General features: G+C 43.8%; 1 protein-coding gene across 2 annotated transcripts in view; it reads right to left on the bottom strand.

Annotated features, from left to right (window-relative positions):
• OSBPL11 (oxysterol binding protein like 11) overlaps positions 1 to 15,642 on the bottom strand; it is a 47,524-nt gene that overhangs the window by 27,378 nt on the left and 4,504 nt on the right. For both annotated transcript variants that reach the window (XR_012764974.1, XM_075429762.1), the window contains exons 2-4: positions 2,237 to 2,305; positions 961 to 1,136; positions 112 to 191 (exon numbers count right to left, since the gene is read on the bottom strand). Coding sequence is in view for 1 of the 2 variants with exons in the window: in XM_075429762.1 (XP_075285877.1) it covers positions 112 to 191; positions 961 to 1,136; positions 2,237 to 2,305 (325 nt within the window). In the remaining variant the exon portion in view is untranslated. The remainder of the gene's footprint in view (positions 1 to 111; positions 192 to 960; positions 1,137 to 2,236; positions 2,306 to 15,642) is intronic.

The raw sequence follows: 15,642 nt of genomic DNA, 5'->3' as shown, positions 1-15,642 counted from the left end.
CTGACCACACACCCTTTTGTAGTATTTGTCTTAGATAACAGGACAGTTGTATTTGAAGCTAATTCTACCAGCCTAAATTATTTTTGCCAATGAAAATGAGTCACGCGATACCTTTCCAATAGCTTCCGTGTGATGCTGTGTGCATATCTGTAGCCTGCTAACCCAGTGTTGCCGTTCTTTAGCATCAGTAGCTAATAAAAGCAAACCAAAAGGGTTATGTATATGAATACATTTTGAAGTACCGGCAAAAGGCTCCTTAATTCTTTAAAACAGACAGAAGACTTTAACAGTAAAAAGCATTTTTTAATCTAAAACTTGCTCAGCTGACCAGTAATTAGCTATAACATTCAATAAAATTCAACATAAATGGCATGCACTTTTTTTTTTATTTTGTAATACAGAAATAATTTTAACAAACAATAACTCTCCTCACACACATTTTAATCTAACATCACGACACATTTTCCTGGAATAAGAGTAGGGTACCCTAAATTAGGAAACGACAGCAAGTCTTCAAGGGAAGAAATACTAGAAGATACTAGCCCAGATTTCCATCGCCTAAAAAAATCAGAGAATGGACTTCTGTAACCACTACGATAAGGCTAACTTATTGAACATTAAGAATAATTTAGTTCTCTGCAAGCATCAGCAAAGTTCTGTTACCTACAATAACATAGAAAACTCTGAATTGGTACAGATTAAGGATACGATACACAAAGGTTAACCCCATTCTATGCATCTTAAGCTCATGGTCTTCCAAAAGTCATCAAACCCATAAAGAAGGACGGTTCCTAATGACAGAGTGCAATGAAAGGTTCACATATATCGCTCACTTTGGCAGTCAGCCAAATAAGTTCTCTTGCTTTGGACCTGCTGCCAAGCCCAGCAGAGCAGCCACAGGTGAGAGCCAGGAGTGTCCTCTAGTGGAAGCATCCCCTGGCCCAACAATCTAGCTCCTACCTCTTAGTTTATACTGTTCCCCGCTGGCAGCGTTGACTGTAAAAGTGTGAGAGTCTTCATCACTAGGTGAAATTACAGCTCCAGCTAGCTGCAGGGTACCCCTGGGCTTTAGATGTCTAGACTGCTCATTCACAAAGTACTCCAGCAGGCCAGCGTCATTGTTTAAAACAAAAAACCTGCAACGATAACAAAGCAAACACACCAAATAAAACCAGTTCATTCTTTGGCTTTGGTGGGGCTGGGAGGAGAACTCAAGACTTTCATTACAAGTTGGTACAGATGGGATTGGGACTTTAAATACTTGAGCCAGCACAACTCCAAACATATGAATTATGTCCTCAGCAAGACTGCACAAAAATTAAGTTCTTACGAATTTTTTCCCAGAGGCCAGGGATGCTACAGCACAACAGAACAGCAGTGCCCAGAAAAGAGTGCTATTGCAAGATTTTGGGAATTAAAAGATTATCTTGAATCTCTAAGTCTTAATACATCCTTAAAATACATAAATTATGGGTAAAACAGCTCCAGATACAAAACAGTCAAGATACATAACTGTCAAACTGAAGCAATTCCAGATTTTAGAAAAACAAAAGTGGACATTATGCTTCAACTATTCAACTGAGTTTAACAGTAAGTGTACTGACACAAGTCACTGCATGCTAGTAGTAGCACAGGAATTTGGCCAGGGTGGGGTGCTAAGGACTTGTTTCTCCGACAGTAATTTGGTCACGCTAAGCAGGAAGCCTCACCAGAGAGTTTCACCTGTCAAAGAAAAGCAAGTTCCTCCAGGAGAGACAGGCATTCTGGAGAACTAAAGGGGAAAGCTTGCTTGAGTTTCAATTTTCAGTGAAAAAGTCTTAGGGTTTTGGTTTGTTTGGGGTTTTTTTTTTGGGGGGGGGGGGGGTTGTGGTTTTTTTTAAAAAGATGGTATGATTTGGCATAAAGCCAAAGACTCATAAAAAAACAAAGACAATATTTTTAATGGAAAATAAAAAAAAAGTAATGCTCTACATGCTTTTTACACATACATGCACAGCTATAAACCACCATATGAGTTAACTGCTTCATACTTCCCATCCATTTTTTTCTTACTCACGCCTTAATATAAATATTATTTGTCTACACATTAGCTTAATCTATATTGAGAAAAGCGTAAGACTCTCCCATAAAGTTTGCCTAACAGAAAAAGGGAATTCCAAGTATTCAAAAAAATGAAACATGTTCATTTAGATGCTGCAAAGACCAACAGCAGTAAAAAGCACCGTAAAAGACTTACCGATATTGCCAGCCAGTGACAAGATTGGTATACTTCATTAAGTAGCCATAAATATTTTCCATATGATCACTATTAAGAAAAAAAAAAAGTGAGCAAGAAAAGCAATCAGACAATACCAAGCAAGTTTTAGATTTTGATTATCATTATCTATTCTCAGAAAATTTTCATCTTCATTTTTAGAATGGCACTACCATTTTATTAAAACTACCAACACTTAACAGATTTTTGTCAGCCTCATTTCTAAAATGATTTCATAAGACAGTTTAGTCAGTCTTACTGAACTCCAAATACTTTCAAAGCATAATTAGTTCCACCAATACTTGAGTTTTATTCAGCAGGCACTCCTAGACACATCTGTACTAGTTTTGGGTAAATAAAGACTCAGTATCCATGCTGCTTCTGTCTCCTACTCCCTCTTCTAAGCAAGCTTTGTATTTTTGGACTCCTGAATGAAATTAATTTTTACTAGCTTATTATCAGATTCTTGATCATGGTCACTAACCAAAGACAGTCCCTAGGTACTCCCACACCAGTGTGGTTTTATTTATCCTTAACGCCCAGAACCCTTCCCGACTACACGAACAATTATGGTCTCGAACAGATGTTCTACAGAACACAACATGTGGGTGCAGGTCACACCAAGATATTCTGAAATACAAAGCAAGAGCCGAAACGCCTCCTCTTCTGGCCTGGCAGGAAAATCAGGTAGCTTCTCTTTTGAAGCCTCAACTTGCAACCTCTATCAAAAATGAAAACCCAGCGAGAGCATTCAGCATGGAGGCTTGATATCATTACACGCAACACACACTGCCACTTCTGAAAATCAACTGTCCTAAATAAGGCTTACAAGTCTTATGGCTACGAACTAATCATCTTAAAACCACTGTTTAAAGATCTGTTTTATATTGCACATTCCCATTACTCTGGATCCCTTGACTCTTACAGTAGGGCACAATCCTACATTGAAGAACACACTCCTGATAGGCAATTCAGGTCCACCATGATGAAAGAGTTCCTATTATTCCAGGGAAGAACTGAAGCAATGACCCTAGTATCAGACACTATTTGCATTTTAATAGAAACATATTTAGATCATTTTATTTAGATTTTAAATTAAAAATTTCTGTAGCTTGCAGTATATTGAAGATTTAATGAAAATTATTCAAAGTCCATTGGAGCAGCAGCCTGTGTTGGTCATTAAGAGGTCAGAGTAACCTCATATCAGCAAGAATGGAAAGGTGTGAGAAAATAGAACTATGAGAGCCAAGGGATCACCCTCATTAGTGGATTTTGCTTGCAAACATAGTTGGACTAAGTATTGGAGTAAATTTCAAATAGTAGCTGAAGCTGCTATCTACACCTCATTTACAGACAGTGTCAGTAACATCAGATTAATTACACACCTGACAATTCGATAAATACAACGTTACTAAGTTTCATCCTAAAGGAAGCTATTTAGGATGTCACTAGCAAAGACAACCTCAGAGTGAATCACTGCCATTCAGTAATCCAAGCAAAAATGTACATTTTCGAAGAAAAACCACGGGGTTTTTTAATGTAACATTTAAAGACAAAAATATGTGTTCTAGCTATTACTGGAGCAATCAGTATTGCAGTAATATCCTTCAATGGAGAACAGCCCGTGGGACTATCTAGGAATTTAATTTCTAGTAGCTCATTAAGTGGTACTAGAGATAAAAATAAAACTAAGGAGAGAAGAGAGTATTCAGGCTACCATATATCTTAAATGTACAAAAATGCTAAAGGAGACATAACCAAACTCATCCTCCGCAGACGCCTCTCGTTTGTTATTACTGGCATACAAGGGAAGTACAGTTTAGTCTTGCTCGCTGTCCTAATTTAGCTGAAAATTATGAGACTGTGTAGTCATAAAAATGTATGAGCTTGGTTTTTAATTGCCTGAAAATTGTCCCTACTCACAGCTAATTGTTTTTCAGTTTCAGCGAATGCAAACTTCACCCTTGGTTTTCAGTTAGGCATCGCACAGAGCCCTGCACACTCAGGCTAGAGCTGCTGCACGCTCCCATTAACCCCTGCCTAAATCACAGGTCTGGTTCACAGAACCCAAGTAAAACCAGCAGTAACATCAGACTGCAATGCATACAGCAGGACCGTACGTATGGCCTTGGGAGTCCGCTGCTCTGACAAGGGTAAATTAAACAGTCTTTGATTAAAATTATTTGATAACTTCATTTGTTTGTGACTGAGACAACTGATCCTGTCACTCGTTAGAAAAAAAGAAAAACGTCAGCTGTGGAAGGGAATGCAGCCCTCTCAGTGATGTACTTCCACATCCAGTGAGCACTGGACTGCATTTCTCCTTCATCCACATGTTCCTCACCACTTGGATTTTCACTTTGACTAGACCCAAACTTCTCCAAATGCTTTCTCTTCAATAATTCCTACATCTAGCCTCGACAGTCCCAAAACCTGATGGTTTAACTGAAAAACTTTGAAAACAGCCCCCCAGAGAAGTCTGACAGAAGACAAGCAAGCCAGTCATCTCCAGCACTGTGGACGTTGCCAGCATGGGAGAAGCACGTTGCAGCATAAGAACATGAACACAAACACACTGCTAAGGCACCGACCAGCGGTGTTTCAGAATCCCGGCCTCTGCACGCAGCGGGTCCCCAGACCCCATATCTCACACAAGAGAGCTGTAACTCGGTGTGCAAGGTCAAGCTCACAAGTACATTTAGCAGATACCTCCCATTCACAAGCAGGATGGCCTCATCCATCGGTACAGGAACACAGAAAAGTACTAAGCACCGATGGCCAAATCTCAGTATCACAGAATCATAGAATGCTTTGGGTTGGAAGGGACCTTTAGAGGCCATCTAGTCCAACCCACCTGCAATAAGCAAGGACATCTTCAACTAGACCAACTTGCTCAGAGCCCCATCCAACCTGGCCTTGAACGTTTCCAGAGATGGGGCCTCCACAACCTCTCTGGGCAACCCATTCAAGTGCTTCACCAGCCTCACTGTAAAAAATGTCTTCTTTATATCCAGTCTAAATCTCCCCTCTTTTAGCTTAAAATGATTACTCCTTGTTCTGACACAACAGGCCTTGCTAAAAAGATTTTCCCCATCTTTCCTATAGACCGCCTTTAATTACTGAAAGGCCGCTATAAGGTCTCCCCGCAGCCTTCTCTTCTCCAGGCTGAACAGCCCCAGCTCTTGCAGCCTTTCCTCACAGCAGAGGTGCTCCAGCCCTCGGATCGTTTTTGTGGCCTCCTTTAGACCCGCTCCAGCAGGTCCATGTCTTTCCTGTGCTGAGGGCTCCAGAGATGGTTGCAGGATTCCTAGTGGGGTCCCACCAGAGCAGAGCAGAGGGGCAGAATCCCCTCCCTCAACCTGCTGGCCACAGTTCTCTTGATGCAGCCCAGGATATGGTTGGCCTTCTGAGCTGTGAGTGGACACTGGTGGCTCACATCAAGCTTCTCATCCACCAGGACCCTCATGTCCTCCTCAGCAGGGCTGCTCTCCATCCCTTCATCCCTCAGCCTGTATTGATAGCGGGGGTTGCCCCGATCCAGATGCAGGACTTTGCACTTGGCCTTCTTGAACTTTGTGAGGTTGATGGGCCCACGTCTCAAACTTGTCCAGATCCCTCTGGATGGCATCCCATCCCTCAAGCATGTTGACCGCACCACTCTGCTTGGTGTCATCTGCAAACTTGCTGAGGGTGCACTCGATCCTGCTCTCTATGTCTTTGATGAAGACAGTAAACAGCACCAGTCCCAGTATGGACCCCTGAGGGACACCACTTGTCACCGATCTCCATTTGGACATGGAGCCATTGACCACTACCCTCTGGCTGTGACCTTCCAACCTGTTCCTTAGCCACCAAACAAAAACCTATCAAATCCATATTTCTCCAATTTAGAGAAAAGGATGTCGTGAGGGACTGTGTCGGAAGCTTTACAGAAGTCCACACAATTCACATCCGTAGCTCTTCCCTTGTCCACGGATCTAGTCACGCCATCATAGACAGCCACTAGGTTGGTCAGGCAGGACCTGCTCTTGGTGAAGCCACCCTGGCTGTCTCGAATTGCCTCCCTGCCCTCCATGTGCTTTAGCATAGCTTCTAGGAATATCTGTCCCAGGACCTTCCCAGGCACAGAGGTGAGGCTGACAGGCTGGTAGTTCCCAGGGTTCTCCTTTGTACTCTTTCTAAAAATGAGTGCAATGTTTCCCTTCTTCCAGTCATCAGGGACTTCACCTGACTGCCATGACTTTTCAAAAATCATGGAGACTGGCTTGGCAACTGCATCAGCCAGTTCCCTCTGGACTCTGGGATGCATCTCATCAGGTACCATACACTTACGCATGTTCAGGTTCCTCAGGTGGTCACAAACCTGATCTTCTCTTACAGTGGGAAGGACTTTGCTCCCCTAGTCCCCATCTTGTGGTCCATCCACTCAAGAGGTGTGGGCAGGGAGGCTGTCAGTGAAGACCAAGGCAAAAACGTTGTTCAGTACCTCAGCCTTCTCCCCATCCACTTTTACCAGCATAGAAGAGCCAAACAAGCAGCAGCGGTGGCTGGTGCGGATCCCATGGTACACGATGGTCAGCTGCAGGAGGATTCCTTTACAGACTAACCTCTGCAGCAGGGGAGGAATACAACACGCCGATTGCCAGGGATGAGTGACCGAGCTCCAGCTTGCGTTTTGGGAGACTGGAGAACATTAGAGGAGCCAAAGCCCCAAGAGACTGAGCACGAACAAAGGTCCCTGCTAAATGAGTCACCTCTTGTCTTTTGATTTTCCCCCAGATTAGATAATATTGATTAAATTTTTTTCCTTAATTGAGCTCATGCATCTGCAACAGAACTGTAAAAGCCAGAAAGACTACATTTAGCTTTTACCCTGCCAAACACTGGGCAAACTTTCAGCACCCATGCAAGCAACGGATCAGCCTGCCTGAAGGGTATGAAAAACGTGGCTGATCCTTAAAACTTTTCCCTTGACAGTATAAGGGCCTAGAGACAAATAAATAAGCAAATAAAACAGTAAGTAAAAGCATAGACCTTACAGGCACTAGTCATACTGTCCCAGTACAAATTCCCACATCACATGGGCCAGGAAATTCTTAACATTTGAACTAAGGCTTATTTTTAAATAAGTCACCATTTTATACACTAAAAAAAGGAGTTAAATCTAGTCTGCAAATCACGATTCACAAAAGGTAGATCCTATAACTGCACAAACCCATTACAGAACTACAGTTAACCTCCTAATCTTCTTCTGTGTAAGCACTAGTACTTCCCTATGAATACAGAAAAACATTCTTGGTATCATTTATGAACAACAAGGCCATGGAATTATAACTAGAGCATTTCTTCAATGATTTTAAGATTAGTGCCTCCACACCAAGAGTTAAAACACTAAAGTATTTGTTGTTGGTAAAGTGTTGTAAGGCAGTTAAGATTGTAACAGAAAAAAAACCAGTAATATTTCACTAGCATGGAATTAACAGCAAAGCTCTTCCAAGCACTACAGAAAGCTGTTAAGATGGTAGATTTTGAGAACAAGAGCTTGAGGTTCCAGCACTGGCTCTGTTTACAGGTAACCACAGTTAGCAAAAAAGGAATAAGATTTTCCAGCATTGTTTCTAATAAAACAGGTTTCACCGTAGTTTCAAAGTCACCTGCGTACTTGAGAACTCCCCACAAGTCCCCACATTGGGGTTTTTGACTTCTAGAAAATGGATCTAGAAAACAACTTCTCAACATCGACAGTGAGGCCTGGCTGTGCCGGGAGCCTTCCCAACTTCAGGAATACTTTTGCATTCACGCTGCTGCCTACGTGCGTGTACATGTACCCTCAGGTACATGTACACACACGCAGGGCACACGTATCTTTTCACAGCCAAGATGCTGCTCTTGTTGCTATTCAAAATGCTCACAGCAGTGTCAGATTGTCAAAGGAACAGCAACAGCTCAGCAACGATGAGTCAACAAACCCTAAAGTCTGTATTTGCGTAGAAATTCACGGGTCCTGTCAAAGAATGACAAAAAAAAAATATTTAAGTGTTGCAACAGACCTGTCACAGCCTTAAAGATGTAAAACAATCTCATTTTAACTTTTGCTGGACTACTTTACGTGAGGATACTGTGCAAATCGCAATCCAGGAAAAAAAATACGCAGGAACTTGTGTGGTACATCTGAACTTCAGCCCAGCACATTTACCATCCCCCAAAACCTGCTTTTTTCACCCCAAAGGCTGAACACCACTGAACTTGGCTGCCCATTTATCACACTTTTATTAGCTTATAAATATTGTGAGATGGACTGAAACTGCCCCTGTTAGCAAATGACTGAAGTCTATGAAAAATTACAAGTCAGCTCATAAAAATTATCCCTCTCTAACTTCAAAGATGTTTACCACAAGCCAGATTTCTACATATTTGAGTGCTACTAAAATACAACAGGAATAAAACATTCTCAAAGGATTACTGTTGGTTTATTTATCCTTTTCTGGTTTTATTTGTCCTTTGCCAGTATGCCTCAAGTTGCAGCTGTCAGTGCCTTGTGGGCTGGTCTCCTGTCCTTGGGGAGGAATAAGATAGTGATAGTCAGGCCAAATTCCCCCGTATCCTGTTTACGTGCAGCACCCAGGTCTTGAAGACAGATGCTGAGGAACAGCAGACTCAGAATGACGTCTTTGAGGAGCTTCAGCCAAGATGCCCAGGTTCACACCTGACAAGCACCGAGCCAACATTTTCTCCAAGAAGGCCTCCCCACACTTTTTTCACACCCTCAGCCTCCCTGAAAGCCCCATACAAACAATCACCACTAGCAGGAAGCGATTACAGAAAGCCGCCAAGACTGCCCTTCTGACGATTTTAATTTTGCTGGGACCCAGACAGCACTGCACAGGATATTTTGAGCAGCCAGGTCTCTGAAGACCCAACAGCTGTTTAAAGAGCAAACACAGCGGCCAAAGGCTTCCCCATGGACTTGTGCAAGGCCTGGCTTCAAGCGGCAGCTGAGTACACGTGGATTTGCTTCCAGCAGGAAGGACGATGAGAAGCCTGGAGCCCATGCAGATGTCGGGGAGGGCTCCTCAAGAGGGATCCAGCCTCCATAGCTGCCACCTCCACCGTTACAACAGCACCTTGAGGCCCTGGCCAAGAGAAGAGGCTCCCTTCTACTGAGCTCACAGCAAGATGCAAAAACCTGGTGAAAGAGTGTCTTCAGATCAAAACCTAGCAAAGCATAAAGAAAAGGAAAGAAAGAACTCAGGATAGTAACAGTGCAAACCAACGAGTGGTTTTGGCTACATAGTTTGAAAAAAGCAGTAACCATTTTCACTGAACTTGTTCATCTGTTATCTGCCCACAGGCTCACTGTTGGCAATTGCTTGCTTTTTCCTCACTCATCACTGCAAAGCGCTTCTCTGCAACACACTGATTCCCCTTTCCGTAACATGGAGGGGAAGGGTGCGGGACAAGAGAAAGGAAAAAAAAAAACAACTTATGTCAGCAATGGAAACTCTGGGCATATCTTCTGCGATTGCAAAGATCGCTTGCTCCCAAGAAACCACCACCATGTTAAGCACACTCCAGTCCCACAGCTCGCTGGTGCAAGAGCAGGTTCCCCAGCACACCCAATAAGGTAAGGCAGAAGCCTCTATGTTGCTTACAGAGTACCTACACCAATAAATTAGCTTGGCTTTTCCAAACGGCTTTTGGAAGCAAGAAAAAGCTAAGCTTGCTGTGCAGTCCACTAGCAGGGCCCGAGGGTCAACTCTAAGGTGCCAACAAAGCTCCTGCTCTTCAGCTCCTGTGTTTGACTATTCAACTGTAAGTTTAGAAACCAACAACAAGCACATGGAAAAAAGGTCCAACAATATGACAAGAACATTGGCAGCAGACCCTGGGGATGCTTCAGAACACTTACCGCTTGGCTGCATGTGTGCTAGAAACACACGCATACTCATCAGATAGAAAAACTTCTTTTACCATGTACTCCTGTAAATCCATGAGAGCACAGAGCTGCAGGCTGACCATGCAGGAAGGGTGCAGCAGGGCTGGGATGAGCTGTCAGCCATCTGTGAGCCCGGCACGACACAGCCCGGGCTTCCCACCCAGGGGCGAGCGGTTCTCCCACCACCCAGCTCCCCCAGCCCCCTGCTATCAACACAGCAGCTGGGCTACTCTAAAGCTGATGATTTAACTACTTAAAAGACTCCTTAAGCTCCCAAAATACATCTGCCTGCAAAAAAAACTGCAGTGAGTTTCAGCTAAGCAATTTCTCTTGCATGTACGTGAACACCTCAGGTCAGCAAGAACTCCGCTCACGTACAATTTATTTGCGGATTTGCATCAGTGCAACACAACTGAAGCTGGACCCGAGAGTCAGTAGCTAAGCCTGCAGATTTTTCTGCAGTGATAACTACTACTCAAGTTATCCCTGGAAAAATAACTGCAGATTTAGCCAACAACATTTTAGAGCCCATGCACCTCAGAAGGTCTGAGGTCTCCACCTTGTACCTCTGGAGCATGACTGTTGCCTGCCGCTGTGCTACCATTTATATTACCAGTTTATAGCAGCACACCGTAACGCCCTGTTTCACATATTATCATTACCAAAACCCCAAGTTTCCCCTTAAAGTCTAATTTCAGAAAGCTCAAGCAGTCGAATTAAAGCTACTCTGCACAGCACACAGTACTGGCATAACAGCAGCGAGGCAAACGCACTGATGGATAAGGGCCTTTGATATTTTGGACTATCTGCTACCTACAGCACCTCAGAACGCAGGCGACCTGGTAAGCACTAGTCACAGAAACTGGTGGAGCAAACCTCTGCATCGCTCAGTTACTCTGAGCGCAGTCCAACACGATTCAGCTTACTACATATTCCACCCCAAGGCATTTTGGTCAGCTTCTAGCCTAGTAGCTCTTCTCCTGTCAGAAAAATAAAGATATGCCCTTCTAGTTTTAAGATGTATTTATAATTATGACTTTAAAAAGGTTATACTGACAAGTACACACTGCCATCCTGACTTTGCAGCAATAAACCACCGGCTATTAAATGGAAGGCAAATACACTGATCAGCTACTCCAGATAATGCTCTTGCCTTTTTAATTATTTTTGAACCATTTTTTAATCATTTCAGTTTAAATACAGAGGATAACAATTATTATCACCTTCCAAGCAAGCAAGAGTACACCTAATTGACTATGTTATCCAAATATTCAAAAAGATCATAAGCCCAGAGTACAACACAGGCAAAAAACTGTGTGGACCACCAGACTCAAGAAGCAATGGCCAACAGCCTGAAGTCCAACTAGCAAACAGTTACAAGTGGTACACTTCAGGGGTCAACACTGCTACATGCCTCCAAGCTGGCCAATGGACCAGCACACACTCTCTGCAGCCTCCCCACTGAGACCAAGCCCAGGGGAGCAGTCAGGATGCTGTAGGGTGAGCTCCTTGCCAGGGGGGGTGTCCTGAGTGTCCAGAGGAACAGGCTGAAGAAGACCACCCGAGCTTCGACAAAAGCTATGCAAAGCTTTGCACCTGGGATGGACTAACCCATGGACCAGTGCAAGCTAGGTATGTTGTGACAGACAAGAAAAGGCTGAGGGCCCTGGGTCTGGCCAGCCTCCTTCAGAAGCAGGGAAGGCTTAACGGGGATCGCACCGCTGTCTCCCCTACATTCGGAGAAGATGGAGGCAGACTCTTTTCAGAGATGCACAGCAGAAGGACAAACAGCAATGGTCTCAAGTTGTAGCAAAAAAAATTCCTTGCCTGACAAGAAAAAATTTTTCTCAGTGAAGGGGGATAAGCTTGAGCCAGGAACCCAGAGAGGCTGTGGTATCTCCATCCTTGGAGACAGCCAGAACTCAACCAGTAGCCTCGAACAACCTCTTCTCACTTTGAACTTGGCCCTGCTTTGAGTAGGAGGCTGGACTAGAGATTTCCCAGAGGTCCCTCCCAACCCAAATTCTTCTATAATTCTTGGACATGGAGAAATTAAACCAAAACATTCCTACATTAAAATTGAGGCATAAGGTGCTCAGAAGGTTTACACTCTAATTAAGAGAGCACGTGTCAACTTAACCACCTATGACTACACATAAAAAGAGCAGGACTACTTTCTTGTTCAGTGCTTTAAGTGGACAGTGATTCCCAAACAAGGAATTATTCAAAACTGCTCCTTTTCATCATGCAATAAGCACGAGGTATCATTTGTTTGGCACTCATGCACTAATCAAGAGTTTCCTGATGGTTTTCTTCTCTTGTGCTTGCCATCAACATTTATGAAGGAGTCATGTACCAAACAATAAAGGACGAGGACATTACCAGACCACTTTACGTACAAGGAACTGAGGTGCAGTGAATTTTCAGCCTCTCTAAATGTACGAATAAAATAAAAATTGGGCCACAACTATCTCGAAGTTAAAGCACAGCTTCTGCTGATTTCAGCTGCAGCTGTGACCCTGTGAAAGTTTAGCAAAATCAGAGCCAACTGTTCCAAACTAGGCCTCTGAGAAAAAGGGGAATACACAGTTAGTGATTACAGGGGAAAACCAGTTTAAACAATACATCTATTATCACAGAGGAAGTCGGAGCCAGTCAGACACCAGCTCCTTAATATAGCATCCTGCCATTCCGCCCAGCAGACTTCCTGCCTTCTGTTACACCTCCACCACAACGAATGAAACCAACTTCACAACGCAAACTGGGCTCTCCAGGAAGCTATCTGCCAATGCCTAAATATTAATCGAGATTTCAAAGACTGCCAGCCTCATCAAAAACTCAGGAATTTACACCTGGAAGGAAAAAGAAAAAAATGCATACCCATATCAAGCAGCCTTCCCCCTGACACTGGCATTCCTGCTCCAATTTGCAGGCTGTCAACTATAACATTGTTGGGCTAACACACATGAAGTAACGGCACTTCAGCCTGCCATCCCCTCCCATTTTAGCATTAGAGACACAGTGCAGAAAATCTGAAACGGTACAAGCTTTGCACGCATCCTGAAGAGAAAGTTGCCCGGCAGCATTACCAGCAGGCAGCGATCCCCTACGAGAAAAATTCACCAGCACGGGCAGATGATCAGACTCCATGTCAAGGCAACGTCCTTAACTTAACAGGAGTCCGTGCACACACACTTTAATTTTCACAGCACGACGAGTGCAATAGCAGAACCCACCCAGGATAACCGAACAGCAGCAGCTGGCACTTTCTGCTTCTGCATTAAGCAATGTGATTAGGTCAGCCACACTCAGTTTGTTTTTCATCTTGTCTCTGGGGAGAGAAGGTGTGTGGCAGAGCAGGATGTCAATGTTGTAGGCACGTTTAATTAACTTGCTGCTACATAATTACATTAGAAAAGGTGAACCTGAAAAATACCCTTTGCACTTAGAGAAGAATAGACATTTGTAATGGCCATTAACTCCTGCAGAAATCTATTCCATGGAAAGCACAAATTATTTAATATTTAGAAGCTATTCAAAAATTTATGCTTCTTCAGTTCAGCTTCATTTGAACTCGAAGTGCGTATCCCAGTATTAACACAATCATCCTGCTACGCCAGAACGAAGTCCCTCATCCGCCATCCCTGCCCCAGCAAGTTTTACAGCCTGCCCCTTCAACACCAGGGTGCTGTGGGAAGGAGGAGAGGGACACAGGGCTGGAGAAGGGAACTCAGACCCTGCTAGCCTGGTTCAGGAATTGGGTTCAGGTTTGCTACCAGAACATCAGCCATCATGAAGCTTCTGTTTAAATTACCCAAACCTGTTTCCCCAACCCTATCTACTTATTAGCTCTCACACAGAGATTCGCTTCTCTTAATTTACAACGCATCTGAGCTTCCATCTGCTCCAACCCCATTCTTCCAGGTCATAAATACATGTGTGAACAGGAACGGCTCACCTGCCTTCTGAAAAATGCTTGGGGCTTCAGCAAGTGCTAAATTCAGCTTGATAAACAGTGACCTTAACATTTTAATAAGACAGAATGGATCCTGAGATGGATATAATCAGCCAGTCGCTTTAAACATGGGCTTCTGGTCTAGTCTAAAGAGCAAACTACGTAAAGTGCAGCATTTCTAAATTGGTGTTATGCATATGGTATACTCCTTAAACACAGGGTCAAATGAGGATAAAGAAACTCAGGCACCAGGTTTTTCCACCATTTATCTCCAGCATATCAAACGTGACAACGGTGCTAATATCTCTAGTAATAAAAAAGGAATACAACACACAAAATTGCAAAAATAAATTCTGAATTTCACAGCCACCACTTGAGAAAACCTTCTTTTCAGCCCCCAGGTCATCATACCTCAAAAGGCCAGCAATAAGACAGAGAGTGACCAGCTAGGGCTTTCTGAAGGCCACGCCGTGGCCAGGCATCTCCACAGATCAGCGGAAACAGAAGCAAGGAAGATCCTGGCTCAGGGACACAAGCTTGACATCAGAGCCGCCAGCCAACCCGCAAGCTGCCAGCAGAAGCGTCAGAGCAGGAGCAGCGGGAACCCATGCCGACTGGTGGCCGGCGCCTCGACGTCACAACGCCAGCAGGTTCTTCTGACAGCGGGAAACTGAGCGAGCGGGGTGGGCTGTAAAAGGAAAGTCGAAGCAGGCGCAGCCCCAGCCAGACCTCCCAGGTAACGCCACAAACTTCCAGCCTCTCTCTGCCTTTGAGGTTGCATGCAAAGAAGGGGTCACTGATTACATATTCCATGTAATTCTGTATATTCAATACAGAAATTCCACACAGGAAAACAAAATTCTTTGGGATAAGCAATGCAGAGAGAAAACCCAGAACAAGGGAGATGGGTAATAAAAACGAAGCACCAGGAGTACCAAGATTAGAGAGAACTGTCCTAGGATGACACCAGCAGTTACAGGACGGCTTGGAGGGTTTCTTTTCTTCTACTTATCCAGGGACTTTAACCTAAATTCTGGCCTGCTCTCAGGAGTCCAGAGCTAATTAGCTCAGCTAACACACTCTGTTGCAGCCTAAGGAAGAATTTGATGCTTACATTAATATTGCAATGGGAAATGTGAAGTTCAGAGACAAGAAGGAAGGACCAGCAAGCAAGAGGTTTGCAGCATGAAGCGTTGTTGAACGCTGTGCTGCCGTTACCTCCTGTATCTGTTTCTACCAAGCTGGTTTCAGCTTTAAAGGCCAGGCAGATGAAATTTATCCTCCTGAGATCAAACATTCTTGGAATGTGACTAGAAATGCATGGAAATTAGAAAAACTTTGTATGTTTTCTTGCAACTAAGACTGACATCAATGCCATCCTCAATAAAAAGGATGCTTATCAACATCCACCCAAGAAGACTTGTATCAGTTTCAAGACACTTCCCTTTATTACTACCAATTAGATCCTTTTTGCAAGATAGCGTGAATAAAAATCAT

The sequence above is a fragment of the Opisthocomus hoazin genome, chromosome 9, assembly GCF_030867145.1.
Source record: "Opisthocomus hoazin isolate bOpiHoa1 chromosome 9, bOpiHoa1.hap1, whole genome shotgun sequence".
In the NCBI taxonomy this organism is placed as follows: domain Eukaryota; kingdom Metazoa; phylum Chordata; class Aves; order Opisthocomiformes; family Opisthocomidae; genus Opisthocomus; species Opisthocomus hoazin.
The sequence above is the reverse complement of the archived record's forward strand: the minus strand, read 5'-3'. Positions and strand labels throughout refer to the sequence as shown.